The 14,879-nt window shown below is 61.4% G+C and overlaps 2 protein-coding genes and 1 non-coding gene across 5 annotated transcripts in view; 1 reads left to right on the top strand and 2 right to left on the bottom strand.

Annotated features, from left to right (window-relative positions):
- Positions 1-621: 621 nt before the first annotated feature.
- On the bottom strand, positions 622-13,541 carry MYO1G (myosin IG). 3 transcript variants are annotated; one of them, XM_065667032.1, is made up of 25 exons: positions 13,404-13,541; positions 12,574-12,665; positions 12,023-12,079; positions 11,345-11,816; positions 10,485-10,693; positions 10,311-10,404; positions 9,447-9,612; positions 9,292-9,345; positions 8,681-8,776; positions 8,477-8,593; positions 7,540-7,746; positions 7,311-7,456; positions 6,736-6,850; positions 6,069-6,239; positions 5,929-5,999; positions 5,043-5,117; positions 4,809-4,941; positions 4,012-4,178; positions 3,733-3,940; positions 2,997-3,220; positions 2,226-2,370; positions 2,025-2,129; positions 1,828-1,941; positions 1,021-1,175; positions 622-938 (listed from the first exon to the last, which is right to left on the bottom strand). In XM_065667032.1, the coding sequence occupies exons 4-25, from the start codon at positions 11,596-11,598 to the stop codon at positions 782-784; spliced, it is 3,183 nt and encodes a 1,060-aa protein (XP_065523104.1). In that variant the 5' UTR covers positions 11,599-11,816; positions 12,023-12,079; positions 12,574-12,665; positions 13,404-13,541; the 3' UTR covers positions 622-781. The 3 variants fall into 3 exon arrangements, with proteins under 3 accessions (XP_065523104.1, XP_065523102.1, XP_065523103.1); XM_065667030.1 differs by lacking the exon at positions 13,404-13,541 and adding an exon at positions 13,089-13,315; XM_065667031.1 differs by lacking the exon at positions 13,404-13,541 and adding an exon at positions 12,922-13,082.
- On the bottom strand, positions 12,739-12,872 carry LOC136009526 (small nucleolar RNA SNORA9). The gene has a single exon (XR_010610588.1). It is a non-coding gene; the product is annotated as a small nucleolar RNA SNORA9 (small nucleolar RNA).
- A 176-nt stretch (positions 13,542-13,717) lies between the features above and the next one.
- CCM2 (CCM2 scaffold protein) overlaps positions 13,718-14,879 on the top strand; it is a 33,872-nt gene continuing 32,710 nt past the window's right edge. Inside the window, exon 1 of the mRNA XM_065667008.1 lies at positions 13,718-13,988. Coding sequence (XP_065523080.1) covers positions 13,959-13,988 — 30 coding nt within the window. The 5' untranslated portion in view covers positions 13,718-13,958. The remainder of the gene's footprint in view (positions 13,989-14,879) is intronic.

Raw genomic sequence — 14,879 nt, 5'->3', positions numbered from 1 at the left:
GGTGGAGGATGGCTGTTCCCATGGCGACCCACCGCCCCTCCCCCCGGGAGGCCGCGGGTCGTTGCTATGGCAACGGCCATCCCTGCCGGGCCTGGCCCAGTGTAGGCCCAAGCGAGGGCCGGGGTGTTCCAAGGACGACCCCTTCAGTTAGCCCTTTTCACTCCGCCTTCTGTGGTTCACCCCCAGTATCACAACGTACACTCAGATTCGTGCTTCATAGGTGATTCCCCATGGCGATTCCCTGGTCTCCCACACTAGGCTATCACCGGATCCACTCCAGTGACACCATTAATGTCAGAATGACAATGGTGGCGTTTCCTATAGCATCCCATTAATTGAACAGGTTGATGAGTTCTGGCTCGTTAACTGTCTTCCAAACACCCAGCCCTCCGCATCCCAGGGACTCCATCCCACCCGATCTAATCCCAGCCTATAAATCCCATCCCACAGATCCCAACCCATCTCATAGACCCTAGTTTACCCCATCTCAGAGATCTGATCCCTTCCATGTCACTCCATCCCACAGATCCCACCCCACCCATCCAACCCACCTCCACCCATGCCCTCCACTCCTTCCCCCCTTCTGGGCTGGGTGGTCCTGGCCGCTCCCAGAGGGCTGTGTGGGTCTCAGCCAGCTCTTTATTCCCAGTGCACACACAGGCTGTGGGATGGTCCCAGGGGAGATGCAGGGTTGGGGGTCACAGGGCCGAAGTGAGGCCACAGCAGAGGCCAGTGGGGTAGAGTGCGGGCAGGGGGTGATGGACCAGCTGCTCCCCCCCCCTCATTTCCCAGGCCAGTAAAGCACGAAGCCATCGCGGCTCTTGCTGAAATCCGGGGTGGCCGCATCCGGCCGTGTTTCCACCGTCAGCAGCCGCCGGCGCCCACGGAAGCTCAGCTGGATGCAGTCGGAGACCCGGACCTGCAGCTCCCGCTTGGTCCTGCAACAACGTCCCAGCATCATCAGTGGGGGGCTCACACGTGGGGCACTGCCACAGCCCCAGCCTGAGCCCCCCGACTCACGCGCGGCAGTGCTCCAGCAGGACCCCCACCAGCTCGCCCACTCGGTTGTCCCCCGCCGGCTGCATCTTGTGCAGGCACACGGCCAGGTCCTCCTGGCTCTGGGTGTGGAACACCACCAGCTGCGCCCGGCAGCTCGTCACGCTCAGGCCTGTCACCTGCGGGAAGAGGGGGACATGTCCCTGTGTCACCACCACGGCCATGGCACAGTGAAGACAGCATGGCACAGACAGTGTGGTGTGGAGAACAGGCAGGGTGGTGGGGACAGCACTGTGCAGATAGCATGGCATGGCCATCATGGCACAGACAGTGTGGTGTGGAGAACAGGCAGGGTGGTGGGGACAGCACTGTGCAGATAGCATGGCATGGCCATCATGGCACAGCCAGTGTGGTATGGAGAACAGGCAGGGTGGTGGGGACAGCACTGTGCGGAGAGCATGGCACGGCCAGCATGGCACAGCCAGTGTGGTGTGGAGAACAGGCAGGGTGGTGGGGACAGCACTGTGCGGAGAGCATGGCATGGCCAGCATGGCACAGACAGTATGGCATGGCCAGCATGGTAGGGAGAGTGTGGTGGGCCCAGCATCCTACCTCCATCCATCCCAGTGCACTTGACCGTGTCAATGCAATGGTCCCAGTGCATGGCTGTAGGGACCATTGAGGGGTCTCCAACCCTCTGGGTGTGAGCTGGACAACAGGACACCAGGTCCCCCTGACCCCGTCTTGCCAGGACAGGGGTACACCCTGCGGTGTTCTTTTCCCCCTGCCATACCCTGGGGACACTGGGGGAAGGTGGCTGGGGACACTCACAGTGCTGAGGGGTATCGCCCGCATCATCAAATAACGCTTCCGGGGATCCAGCTTGTAGACGTGCTGGTCTGTTACCAAGATGGCCCGATCCTGGCTCTTCCCAAAGCGGTTTATCTGCAGGGACAGGGAGAAGTGAGGGGACACACTGCGGGGTGACACAGATGTGGTGGCTTGGCAGGACTCCCCCTGTCCCTCACCTTGCGGACATGGCAGGAGAAGAGAACGGAGCCAAAATGCACCTTGTCCTTGAGGCTCTGGAGGCGGCGGGCAAAGAGCAGCGCCAGCGCCGGGTTCTCACTGGGCTGTGGGAGCCGTGGTGTGAGTAGGGGGTGACACCATAGGGAAGGAGCACCCCAGGGTGCTCTGTGGGGCACCCCAAACCCTCTGGCAGCCCTTACCGAGGAGAGGTAATCCCGTGCCCAGCTGCGCTGGCAGCCCCAGGCCTCCCGTAGCCCCCCCAGTGCCCCCATGGCTGCCACCTTGGCCCGGATCTGCCCCATCTCTGACGGGGGGATGTTCTTGATGATCTGCCGCGCTCGCCACCTGCATTGGGGGGACACAGCACGGTCATGGCCCTGTTCCGTGTCAGCATCCCACGTTTAAGTCCTCATCCTCATTCCCATTTTCCTATCCCACATTCCCAACCCACATCCATCTTACATTCCAGTTTCACATCCCCATCCATGTCCAAGTCCCTGTCTCACATCCCCATCCCACGTCCCCATCTCCTGTCCTCATCTCATGTCCTCATACCACATAAATATCCCACCTCATCTCTCTTTGAGTCCCCATCCTGTATCCCCATCCCATAGTCCCCATTCCCATCCCACGTCCCTATCCCATGTCCCCATCTTATGTCCCTGTCCCACGTCCCAGTTTCACGTCCCCATCCCATGTTCCTGTTCCATGCCCCCATCCCACATCCCACATCCCCATCCCTGTCTGGGTGCCCATCCTGTACCCCACCTCCCACGGTCCCCATCCCATGGCCCTATCCCATTACTCCATCCAACATCCCCATCCAACATCTCCATCCCACGGTCCTCATCTTGTGTCCCAAATCCACATTCCCAACCTACATTTCCATCCCATATCCCCAGTCCCACACCCCGTTCCCATCACCACATCCCCATTCCAACACACGAATGGAGCAGGATTTAAGATGGTACCTGAGGAAGAGGCGCTGGCTGGCATCCTGGAAGTGCGCCAGCACTGCCGGTGGCTCCGGCCAAACCACACTCTTCCCAAAATCAGGAAGGGTGCGGACGGCCTGGAAGCGCCGCAGCAGCTCGCGCAGGTACGCCCTCACCTTGTGCCGTTTGTAGCAGGCCATGATGGTGTAGGCTGCCCGCAGGTACCGGCAGCGCCGGCGTGCCAGGGCTCCGCGCCATGCCTGCTCAGTGCCTGCTGTCAGTGCGGGTGCTGCCACATGGGCCCCCCGGGAGCGCGGCTCCAGGAGGTCCCCAAAATGCTGCTCCCCCCCAAACTCCCTGGTGCAGCCCTTGCCCTGCTCCATGCTGTGCCCTGTGCCAGCCAGCCCCACATCCTGCCCCATAGCTGACCCTATAGAAGGTCCCACACCATGCTGAGCCCAATGCCGTGCCCTATTCTCTGCCCCATGCCATACTCTGTACTGTGCCCTGTACTATGCCCAATATCCCATGCCCCACGCCATGTCCCCCACCATGCCCCATTCCAGGTACCATATCCCATCCTGTGCCATGTCCCATGCCCTATGCCCTGCCCTGTGACATGTCCCCCAGCACACCCCATCCCCTGCCCATATCCTGCTCCACACCTTGGCCCATGCCATGCCCCATTCCATGCTTTGCCCATGCTCTGCACCATTCCGTGCCCCACACCCTGTGCAGCCCTGGGCACCCCCCTCACCCCCACATCACCCACCTTCTGCAGCAGCAGGACAATGATGGGGATGAGCTGCGCCCGCTCCTGCTCGAGGCAGACAAGGGTACGGGGTGTGCGGATAAAGACCTTGGTGTGGCCGTAAGCCACATCGTCCTGGAAGCCGTGCTGCTCCATGAGGGCTTGTGTAGCCTCCCGGTCACTGGCCATCAGGTGGTTGGGCCACGTGTACTCACAGGTCATTTTGTACCTGTGGGGCAGAGCAGGGTGAGGGGACATGGAGGCGGCACTGGGAGTCCCGGGGGTCGGGCCGGGCCATACCGCAGGAGGAAGCGGTGGTAGGGCTGGCGGTAGGCAAAGCCGGCGCGGCGCACACGGACGTTCTCCAGCAGCCCCAGGTAGGAGACCTGGTGCCGGCAGCGCTCCATGTCAAAGAGCGTCGGAGACTTGTGGTCATTGGGCTTGATGCAGCGCACGTAGTAGGGCTCCTGCAGGGACACCAAGGGGATGGTGCTGTGGTGGCACCCACCAGTGGCACTGAGCCCACGGGTGACCTGGGCTGAGGGCCTCAGGGGCTGCAACACACAGGGTGAGAATGCCTTGGACATGGGGACAGGAGAGCACAGTGGCCTGAGGACATGCCTGGATGGCACAGGGACACCTCGGCTGGCCCTGGGGACACGGCTGGCTGCCTCAAGGACGTGCCTGGCTAGCTTGGGGACATGCCAAGCTGTCACAGGGACATGCCAGGCTGGCTCAAGGACATCTTGGCTGGCCTGGGGACATGCCAGGTTGGTACAGGGACATGCCTGGATGGCACAGGGACATCTTGGCTGGCCTGGGGACATGCCTGGCTGTCACAGGGATATCTTGGCTGGCTCTGGGGACAGTTTGGTTGGCTACGGACATGCCTGTCTGTATCAAGGACATCTCGGCTGGCCTGGGGACATGTCACGGTGGTACAGGTACATGGCAGGCTGGCTCAAGGAATATCTTGGCTGTCTGGAGACGTGCCTGTGTGTCTTTGGGTCATACACAGCTGCCACAGGACACACCCAGATGGGTTAGGACATGTCAAGTGGGTGCAGGGATGTGCCTGGCTGTCCGCAGTCCCCTACCTTGGAGGCGAGGTTCTCCACCAGGGCCACGATGGAGTTCTTGAAGAGCGTGCCGGTGGTCAGCGGGCGCTTGGTGACCTCGGTGATGCTCTGCTCGCCGTCGGGCCACATGGCGCGCAGCACAGGGTCCGCACTGAGGGATGGCGTTGGTGTGGGACTGGCAGCACCAGGCACCCCACTCCTGCCCCACAGCTGTGCCATCAGCCCCACAGCTGTGTCTTCTGTGTCCCCAACCTGTTGTAGAAGAGCCGCTTGAAGTCCTGGAAGAGCGTGTCCTTGTTCTTGTCCAGGAACCCTTCCACCGAGTACCTGAGGGAGAGGGACACCATGCTGGGGCTGAGGGTGGGTCAGCTCCCAGCTCCAAACAGAGGTGACATGTGGCCCTAGGGGCACCCATGAAGACCAGGGGACTGTGGGGTTCAGTGCCTGCGGACACAGAGCCCACTGACCCTGTCCCTGCTGTCCCCATGGCACAGCACGTCCCACACAGCCCATCCTGCTGCACGGGGCCTCTGTGCCTCCCAGGCCCCATGGACTTCAGCGGTCCCCCTAAATGGCCTCCCACAGCCCTAGGTGGCTCCCATGCCCTCCTGAGGTCCCACATGGCCACCAATGATGGCCACCCACTTTCCCATGGCCTCAGCTAGCCCCCGGGCCAGTCCCCCATGATCCTCACAGCCTGACAGTCTCCCATGAGCCCAAATCACGACCCACAGTCTCTCAAGACCCTCCTCCATGTTTCCCCATGGTTGCCCAAGATCCCATGGCCAACCTTAGATCCCCCAACACCCCTTATAGTCACATGATCCCAAGTGGACCTCCATAGTTCCCCCACTCCCTCTCAATCCCCCCCATAGTTCCCCTGATCCCCACAACCTGAGGGTCCCTGTGGCCCCAAACCACCTCCCACAGACCCTCATGCACCCTCTCCATACTCCCCCGTGGTTGTCCAAGGCCCCATGGTCAACCACAGACCCCCAAGAACCTTACAGCCCCATGATCCCAAAACGCCTCCCCATGCTCTCCCAAAGCCCTCCATTGTGCCCCACAGCCCCATGGCTATCCAATGACACCCACAGCCCACTGTGACCCCCTCACATCCCCCCAGCTCCCCCCTCACGTGACGTCTCCTGCGTAGTGCTTGATGCGGAAGTCCCGGTTGAACTCCATGGTCTTGTCTGTGGGGCAGAGCTGGGGGGCAGGGGGGTGTCAGCTCCACACTCACAGACCCCTCCACTGCTCCTGACCCCCCAGAAGCACCTTGCGGCTCGTGTAGTGGGGATGGTGGCCCAGGCGGGTGTCCATGGAGGCGAGGAAGAGGGAGTCAGTGATGGTCCCTGCGGCCAGGCAGGCCTCGTCCAGCAGCGCCAGGATGCCACGGTGGGGCTGCTCCACCAGCTCCACGATGGGCTCGTTGCTGAAGTATTCGATCTAGTGGGGGGGAAAGGGGTGGGCACCCCAAATTGGCTCCCCCCAGCACCCTGATTTGCCCCACACACCCCAAATCTTGTCAGGACAGCTGATGGCATCCATGTGTCCCCTATGTTCCCTGTGTTCCCACCATGCTCTGCCAGGTGATGACCAGCAGGTCCCCCTCATGTCTCCCTCAAACCCCTCACCTTCTGCCAGGTCATGTCCCCAGCATGTGTCCCTAGAGCTCCCCATGTTCTAAAAGGTGATGCTACCCATGTCCCCCATATCCCCTTCATGTCCCTCTGTCTCCCCAACAGCCCCTCATGCTCTGCCAAGCACTGTCCCCTCATGTCTCCCCCATGACACCTGGGTTCCCTTATGGCTCCCCGGGCCCCCTCCAACCCCTCATGCTCTGCCAGGCAATGCCCCCCCTGTCCCCATCACGTTCCCCCCATGTCCCCTGTCCCCCAGGCTCTGGCAGGTGATGCCGCCATGTCTCCCTCATGTCCCTCACGCTCTGCCAGGTGATGCCCTCCCGCTGGTACTCGGCCTGCTCCTGCCGCAGGATCAGCTCAATGAAGAGCTGCTGCAGCTTCTCATTGCAGTAGTTGATGCAGAACTGCTCGAAGCTGTGGGCAGAGAGTCAAGGTCAGGACAGCCCCGCCAGCTGCCCCCTGTGCACCCCCCTGAGCTGCACGGCCCTCCTGGTCCTGTCCCCTTGCACGTGTACCTCGGACATCCTCCCTCTCCATGTGTTTCTCTCAAGCCCTGTTTCCCCTGGGCCCTGCCAACTTCATGAGGCACTCCCGAATCCTGCCCCTTCCCTGGCTCCCACCCCCACCCTGTGCCCCCACTGTGTCCTGTCACCTTCCTGTGTCCCTCCCAAGCCCCATCCCTCCCATGAGTCTTGGGGTCCCTTTCCTGTGTCTCTTCTGTGCCCTAACACCTCCCGGTGTTCCCATGCATCTCCCCAACACCTGTCCCCTCCAGGTGTCTCCCATCCCCTCCACATGTCTTTCCCATCCCCAATCCCACACCACATCCCTCCCAGGTCCTGTCCCTCCCCATGTTCCCTCTGGGCCACATCACCTGTTGGTGTCGAAGATCTCAAAGCCGTAGATGTCGAGCACGCCGATGACCGTGCTCTTACCGTGCACACGCACATCGTACCCGCGGGCAGCAATGCCAGCGTTGATGCGCCCCACGATCCAGCAGAAGAGCCGCTCATAGATAGCCTGAGGACAAGGACAGGGTGATGGGCACCCAAAGGTGCTGGTGCGGGCTGGGCTGGCACCCATCACCCTGAGTCCACCCCTACCTTGGCGCAGGCATCGCGGGCATACGCGGCCTCCTTGGGGCTGTGGCCCCTCTCGATGAGCTCCCCGGCACCGGCCGCCACGGTGCGGGTCAGGAGCGCCCGGCGCAGGCTGTCAGGGGCCGTGGCCGTCAGCTCGGCCAGCACCGAGACCCCTGATGCGTCCTCCACCAATGTCATCTCCTCCTCCTGTGTGAACCTGAGGTTGCCCTGGGGAGGGACGCATCTTGTTTGGGGGTGCACAGAGAGGGGAGACACCTGGCGGCACCCAGAAAGGGGTCAGGGTGTCCTGGCACCATGGACTGTACTGGTTTGTATGGGGTTGTGCTGGGTGGTACTGGTTTGTTTGTACCAGGCTCTACTAAGTTTGTATTGAGCTGTAGTGGTTTATACTGGTTTGTATGGCGCTGTGCTGGACACTACAGGTTTGATATCCAGTGATAGGACAAGGGGCAATGGGTGTAAACTGGAACATAGGAAGTTCCACGTTAACATCAGGAAGAACTTCTTTACTGTAAGAGTGACAGAGCACTGGAACAGGTTGCCCAGGGGGGTTGTGGAGTCTCCTACACTGGAGATATTCAAGGCCCGCCTGGACAAGTTCCTGTGTGATGTACTGTAGGTTACCCTGCTCTTGCAGGGGGGTTGGACTAGATGATCTTTTGAGGTCCCTTCCAACCCTTGGGATTCTGTGATTCTGTGATTCTGTACTGGGCTGTGCTGGTTTGCATCAAGCTATACTGGTTTGTGCTGGGCTGGGCTGCACTGCATAAAGCAACACTGGTTTCTGCAGGGGTCTACTTGTTTAAACCAGCCCATACTTGTTTGCACTGGTCTGTACTGGTAGCACTGGGCTGCAATTATCTGCATGGGGCTCTACCGGTTTGCCTGGGGCCAAAGTGGTGCAGAGGGGCCCGGTATGTCCTGGTGGTGGCCTCACCAGGTGCAGGATGGCAGCCAGGATCCGGCGCACGGAGCCCATCTCCTCTGGGGAGAAGCCAATCACAGCCATCGCCTCCTCCACTGCCCTGTAGCCGAACGCGTCATCTGTGCAGGCCTGAGGCCAGGGGGATGGCGTGAGGGGCCGGGACCCCCTCGTCTGCCCTCCCTGGTCCCCTCCTGGCCCTCCCCCAGCCCCACTCACGTCACCCTGGGCACCCTCCCGGGTGTAGCGGTAGGTGCCGGGGTCCTGGCAGAGGTGCAGCGAGGTCAGGAGTGCTGCCGGGGCACCCAGGAGCAGCTGTGGGGAAGGAGGGTGTCAGCACCAGTGCCATTTGTGTGTCCCTATCTCATCCTTCCCAACCCGTCCCATCCACCGCCATCCCACCTCACTTATCCCGTTCTGTCCCACCCACCCCATTCTATCCCATCTTATCCTTCCCAACCCCATCCCATCCATCATGTTCTATCCCAACCCATCCCATCTGCCCTGTCTCATCAATCCCAACCCCATCCCATCCTTCCCATGCCGTCCATCCTGTCCCCATTCCATCCCAAAACTCCCATTCCAACATTCTCATCACATCCATCCTGCCCCCATCCTATAGATCCCATCCATCCCATTTCATAAAATCCATCATCCATCCATTTCATCCATCCCCTGCCAACCTTCTCATCCCATCTGTCCTGTCCCCATCCCACAGATCCCATCTCATCTATCCCTTCCCTATCCCATAGATCCTATCCCACAGGTCCTATCTGTCCCAATCCAACCTTCTCATCCTATCCATCCCACCCACCCCATCCCTGGTTCACCTGGTAGAAGGCATGGAAGTTCCTCTCTCCCGGTTGCTGCTGGAGGACTCGGGACTAGAAGAAGGAGCAGGGGAGTGAGTGCCATGTGGATCCCCTGTGGGAGCAGTGTTCCCATGGGAGCGGTGCCCACCCGGCTGTACCCAGAGGGCCCCCACCTTCTCCAGCAGGTAGTTGTGGACGTGGCCGCCGGTGGGGTCACCCTTGAAGTCGAAGTTGATGTCCATGTACTTGCCGAAGCGGCTGGAGTTGTCGTTGCGGTTGGTCTTGGCATTGCCGAAAGCCTCCAGGACGCAGTTGGACTTGAGCAGCACATTCTTCACCCTTGGTGGGGCAGCATGGCACAGCTGCAGCATCACTGATGGCCCGTGGGCCCCACATACCACCCTGATGGCCTTGGGATGCCCCAAGCTCCCCACAACACCCCACAGGCACGAGGCATCCCTGGTCCCGACACACCTTCTCTATGGGCATGGGGCACCCCTGGTCACCTCATGCTGCCCCATGGCAACTCCTTCGTCCCCCCCACACCATCCCTCTGGCCATGGGACACTCCCAGAGCCCTCCAGGGCCACCCCATATGCATGGCGCACCCCTGATCACCCCAGCCCATCACTACATCCATGGAGCACTTCAGTCCCCCCACACCATCCCTGTGTGGCTGGGGTCCCCCAAGCTCTCCACGGCTTCCCTTCGTGTTTTGGGCACCCTTGTCTTCCCCCATCCCTATGGACACGGGACACCTCAGTCGCCCCACATCCCTATAGGCATGGCACACCCCAGGTTCCCCCAGAATCACCCTGCAAGAGTAGGGCACGCCTGGTCCCCTCACACCTTCCCTATGGCTAGGCAGCATCCCAGAACCGGAACCTATGAGCCTGGAATACCCCAACCCCTCCACTCCATCCCTATGGACATCGGGCACCATGGACCTCCCCACTCCATGGGCCTCCTCCCAGCTCCGGGCTGGTGGGTCCCGGCACCCACCCCACCTCCTGCCGTTGCCGTGGGGCTGGACCCACCTCTCCACCTCAGCGCGCTGGGTGGGGTTGGTGATGGCGGCTATGTACTGCATGATGTACTTGCTGGCCTCTGTCTTGCCTGCCCCGCTCTCACCTGGCAGGGAGGGAAGTAGCTGGGGGAGGGCACCCATCACCTAAGGGTGCCCCGCACCCAAGGGTGCCCCCAGCCCCTACCTGAGATGACGATGCAGGTGTCTTTAGCACGGCGCTTCATGGCCTTGTAAGCAGCGTCAGCCAGGGCAAAGAGATGGGGTGGGCGCTCGTAGAGCTCGCGGCCACGGTATCGCTCCACCATCTGAGGCCCGTAAAGTGCCAGTGCCTGGTATGGGTTCACCGCCACCACCACCTCCCCGATGTAGGTATAGATACGGCCCTGCGAGAACCTGTGCAGAGGAGTGGCCATGGGGCAGGCTGTGGGGTGGCACACTGAAAGATGTAGTGCTGCGGGGATGGCACAAAGTGCCATGGGGCAGGATGTTGCTGTGTCATGGGGTGCCACCCTGCAGGGTGCTGTGGGGCAGGACGATGCTGTGAGGTAGCACCATGCCTGGTGCTGTGCCATGGAACATGGTGGCACCCTGCAGGATGCTGAGCTATTGGGTGGGACATCCTGTGTGGTGCTGTTCAGCAAGGCAGCATCCTGTGGGGTACCATGGTGGGGTGTGGGGTGCCACGCCGTGGGGCAGGATGCACAGCCTGCAGACCACCCCGCCATGAGGCAGGCCATTTCCCCTTGGCGCCCAGGGGATGAGTGGCACGCTGTGAGGCAGAGCCCGCCACTCTACCCACAACCATGGGGCTGGGCGGTGCCGTGGGGCAGTGGCTCTTCCTGTAGGCAGGAAGTGCATGGGAGCCCCTATAGATGTGCACACACCACCACCCCCCCCCAGCCCCATAACCCCACACCAGCCCTCCAACCAGCTCCAAGGCAGGGAGGACCATGCCTTAGTTTCCCCCTGCCACAGCACAGCCCCACCCAGATGCTTCCCCCGGAGCCAAAGATCGGGGTCCCCCCTCCCTGGTGTCCCCCGTACCGCAGGCGCAGGTTCTCCAGGAAGTGCTCCATGGTCACCTCATCCAGGAGGACGAAATCGGCTTTCCCGAATTCGGGACCCTCCAGCTCCGCCATGCCGCGGCACCCACTTCCCTTCTCCCCCTCTCCCCAAAGCCGCGCCGGCTTCCTGCACCGCCAACCGCCGCGCAGGCGCGGTGAGGACCCGGCGTCACCCGGGGTGACATCCTTGCAGACAGCCAAATTTGGGGGTTGGCAACTCCCCACCATGCCCATCCCTCGGGACACGGTTTTGGGGGATCCCGGGGGGATGGTCACTGCTCACGTCACCACAGGTGGGAAAACCCAGTTATTTATTAGGATGCTGCTGGTCAACATAGCTGTGTTCCCATCCCAGTGTTCCCAGTTAAACCCCCAGGATAACTGGGGAGCTCTGGGAATGAGGTGCCCAAGGTGAAGGTCAGCAGAAAGGGAACCCCCATGCTGGCATCCAGCTGGAAGAAAAGAGGGAAAATCGTTAGGATAACGAGGATAACGGTGCTAACTGTGCTCTGCTGGTGGCTCCAAGCCCCTGGAATCCAAATTTCATGGCTCCACTCACGCTTATCGTGGCAAACCTGTGCTTGCCACCTTTCTCAGTCCCAACTTTTAACCAAAAAACCATTCCCAGCAAATCCCAGCAACCAAAAATCTTCCTTACCGAGGCTGTCAGCCAGTTTTCCTGGTGGCTTTCCCAAAAACCTCTCAGATTTTCCACCTGGAATGGAAGAAATAAGGAAGATTTGGACTCGCGATAAGGACAAGTTGAAAGTGTCCTGTTTAATGCACTGCATCCACACAGCTCCTTGGAGCTGAGTGCGACTGGGCAGAGCTTTTGCCTGAACGTTTAATTTAAGGGTATTAAATCCCTGAGGGCACATGTGTGGAACTTCACCGCTCCTTGGGGTCATCCGAACCTGCCCCAGGTGCAAATCCCAGGGGCACAGCCCCACGGCACAGCTCTCCGGTGGGATTTCAGCCTCTTGTTTGATGGCTGAAGGGGTTTAGCAGTGATAACTGCACTTAATCCAACTCATTACAGTAATGGGATGAGCCCACGAGATGCTCCCCACTCAGCACAGGGCTGCCCATAAATCCCTGTGGGATAAAGGGCTCTCCATCCCCCTGTGCCAATGCTCTCCAATGGAATGCCATCCCGAGACTCGTCTGGCACGTTATGAAGCGATCAGGCCTCAGCAGACCCCAACTTACAGTTCAGGTCCTGACAACGCATGGCCGCTGAACCCATCTCCTCGCTCCCGGTGTCTTCCTCACTCCACCCCATGCATCATCCCAGCGGGAGCCTGGAACCGGAGAAGGCAAACCGGCCTCAGCGGCTGCACCTTGCCCAAAGGCCGGGCGCTGCCCTCGGGCACGGCGTGTCCGGGATATCTATAACCCCGCCCCGGAGAGAGTGGGGAGAGGCCTCAAACCGTCCCGGGGTTGCTCTGGCAAGCGCTGTAGGAACGGCGGGGGCCACTCCAGGCCCCCCCACGCTGGAAGGCTTGCGGAGGGGGAACCGGGCCCCACCAGGCCCCTGAGTCACGCAGCCCCCCTTACCCCGCCCCGGTGATCCCTGATCACCCCGGGGACACGCAGCCCCCCCGGCCCGGCGAGCCCTGCTCATCCCGGGGGCACGCAGCCCCCCGGGGCCCGTGATCCCCGCTCTCATCGGTCAGGCCCCACGGAGAACTACCCTTCCCAGCATGCACCGTGCCCCACAGCACCTCACAGCAGCAGCGACTGAGCTCTGTAAGGGAGAAGCGCCCAGCCCTGCGCTGCCCCGGGGCGCCTCCGCTTCATCCCCGGTCCATGGGGGCGGTTCCGGTGGCGGATGGCAGCGGATGCCGCCGGATGGAGCAAGGCCGCGCCGCCCTCACTACACGCCACTGCCGCCATGGCTCAGAACAGAGACTCGCCGGCGTATGACGTCACTGCGCGACGTAAAGGCACAGCGCCACCTGGCAGGGAGGCAGCGCCGGAGGGGTCAGCGCATGCGCAGAAGAGCCGCAACCGCTGTAGAGCCCAGCACCCAGGCCCACCTGCCCGCTGCAGCCGCCGTAACGGAAAGGGGCCGGGAACGGCGTCACCCGCCCTGGCCGAGGGTTCGGCCTCATGGAATGTCTCCGTAGGGCGCACTGGTCTGGGGCGGTGCTAGGCCTCAGAATGGGCGTGGCCATGCGCATGGGCGGGGCCTACGAGCCCACGACTACTGTGGTTCCAGTGGAGGGCGGGGCTAGCGCTGGTGGGCGGGGCTTAACATCCTGCTGAGCGCACGCGCGGTGCGTTTCTGCTCTCCCCCCACCTCCGCGCGGGCCCGGGGAGGACTGACGTCAGTCCTCCCCGGGGAGGGCGGGGCGCGGTGCACGCCGGGAAGCCGCCGCCCAAGATGGCGGCAGGATTGAAAAGTTGTTGGTGGCGCTGAGGTGGTTCCGGGCGGGCCGCGGCCGGGAGCCGGAGCCGGGCCTCTGGTGGGCTCTATGGTCGCTGCCAGGCAGTGAGCCCGGTCACCTGGGCCCCGCCGCGCACCGAGGCCGAGCGAGCACGGCCGCTGCGGGGATGCCCCCTGGGGGGCCGGGGCCGCCGCCGCCGGAGACATGGAGGAGGAGGGCAAGAAAGGCAAAAAGGTGAGAGGGGGCCGCCTCTGGGGCGCCTTAGGGTTGTGAGGCCGCTCTGGAGGCGGAGGCAGAGGGGCATCTCCTCACCCCTGGGACCTCTCACTCCCCCCAGCCCCTTGGGTCCTCTGTGGCCCACGACTTGTGGCCAGCTGTGTTTGAAAGCCCACCTAGGTGCGGCTGGAGCCCCTCCTGGCCTTTTCCCATCCTTGTGGTGGCTTCAGGTGTGGCCCTGTCCGAGCTGACCACCTCCCAGTAGGTGTGACTTCCCTGAGGACTGGGGACCCACTTTCCTCACTAAAATACCTCTCTGTGAGTTTAGGGCTTAGGAGGTGTGTTGCTATGGCCTTCCTGCATTGGTCAAGGGCTGATTCCGGTGCTTTTCAGGCTGCAAACGAGCTTGGAAGCTAAAGACAAGCTTTAAACACTGTTCTGTAACAAAACTGGGTTGTTTTGTCTACTGACTGTGGTGCTAAACCGGCTGCGCTGCATACACGAGCATCATATTTGTATATCTAAATTGAGTCAACTACAGTCAAAGCTACTGCGCTGCAGGCGCCTTACAGCTCAGCAAGCTCCAGCTGCGTTGGCTGTACCCGGGCTGCTCCAGTTTCTCTTGTTTAAGCCTATTTTTACGTCGTGTGGGGGAGGTAAAGGAGCTGAAGATTGAGGCTGGGATGCTTGCCGACAGCAGTGCTCCCTGGGGTGGGGGTGGCTCCTTTTTGAAAGCAACCTGTCCTATGGTTTGGTGACATAAAGGGAGGCGAAAAGAGCTGTCTTCAGTTGTTTTGGGGGTACCTGCAGTAACGGCGATCTCAGAAGGTGGCAGCAGAGTCTCCTGCTGGAACTCTGGTTCGAAGTGATCAGGATACTCACAGAATGAGGATTATTAAATGTGGGTTT

Source organism: Lathamus discolor, chromosome 2, assembly GCF_037157495.1.
Source record: "Lathamus discolor isolate bLatDis1 chromosome 2, bLatDis1.hap1, whole genome shotgun sequence".
Classification (NCBI taxonomy): domain Eukaryota; kingdom Metazoa; phylum Chordata; class Aves; order Psittaciformes; family Psittacidae; genus Lathamus; species Lathamus discolor.
The sequence above is the reverse complement of the archived record's forward strand: the minus strand, read 5'-3'. Positions and strand labels throughout refer to the sequence as shown.

Bases quoted from the DNA above. Each gene is read 5' to 3' on its own strand.
- MYO1G (XM_065667032.1), bottom strand. From the start codon at position 11,598: ATGGGCATGGTGGGGAGTTGCCAACCCCCAAATTTGGCTGTCTGCAAG. The intron at 8,594-8,680 runs GTGAGTGGGGCT...CCCTGGCCTCAG, and splicing joins GGGAGGGTGCCCAGGGTGAC to GCCTGCACAGATGACGCGTT. The intron at 5,118-5,928 runs GTGAGGGGGGAG...CCTCTCCCTCAG, and splicing joins CACTACGCAGGAGACGTCAC to GTACTCGGTGGAAGGGTTCC.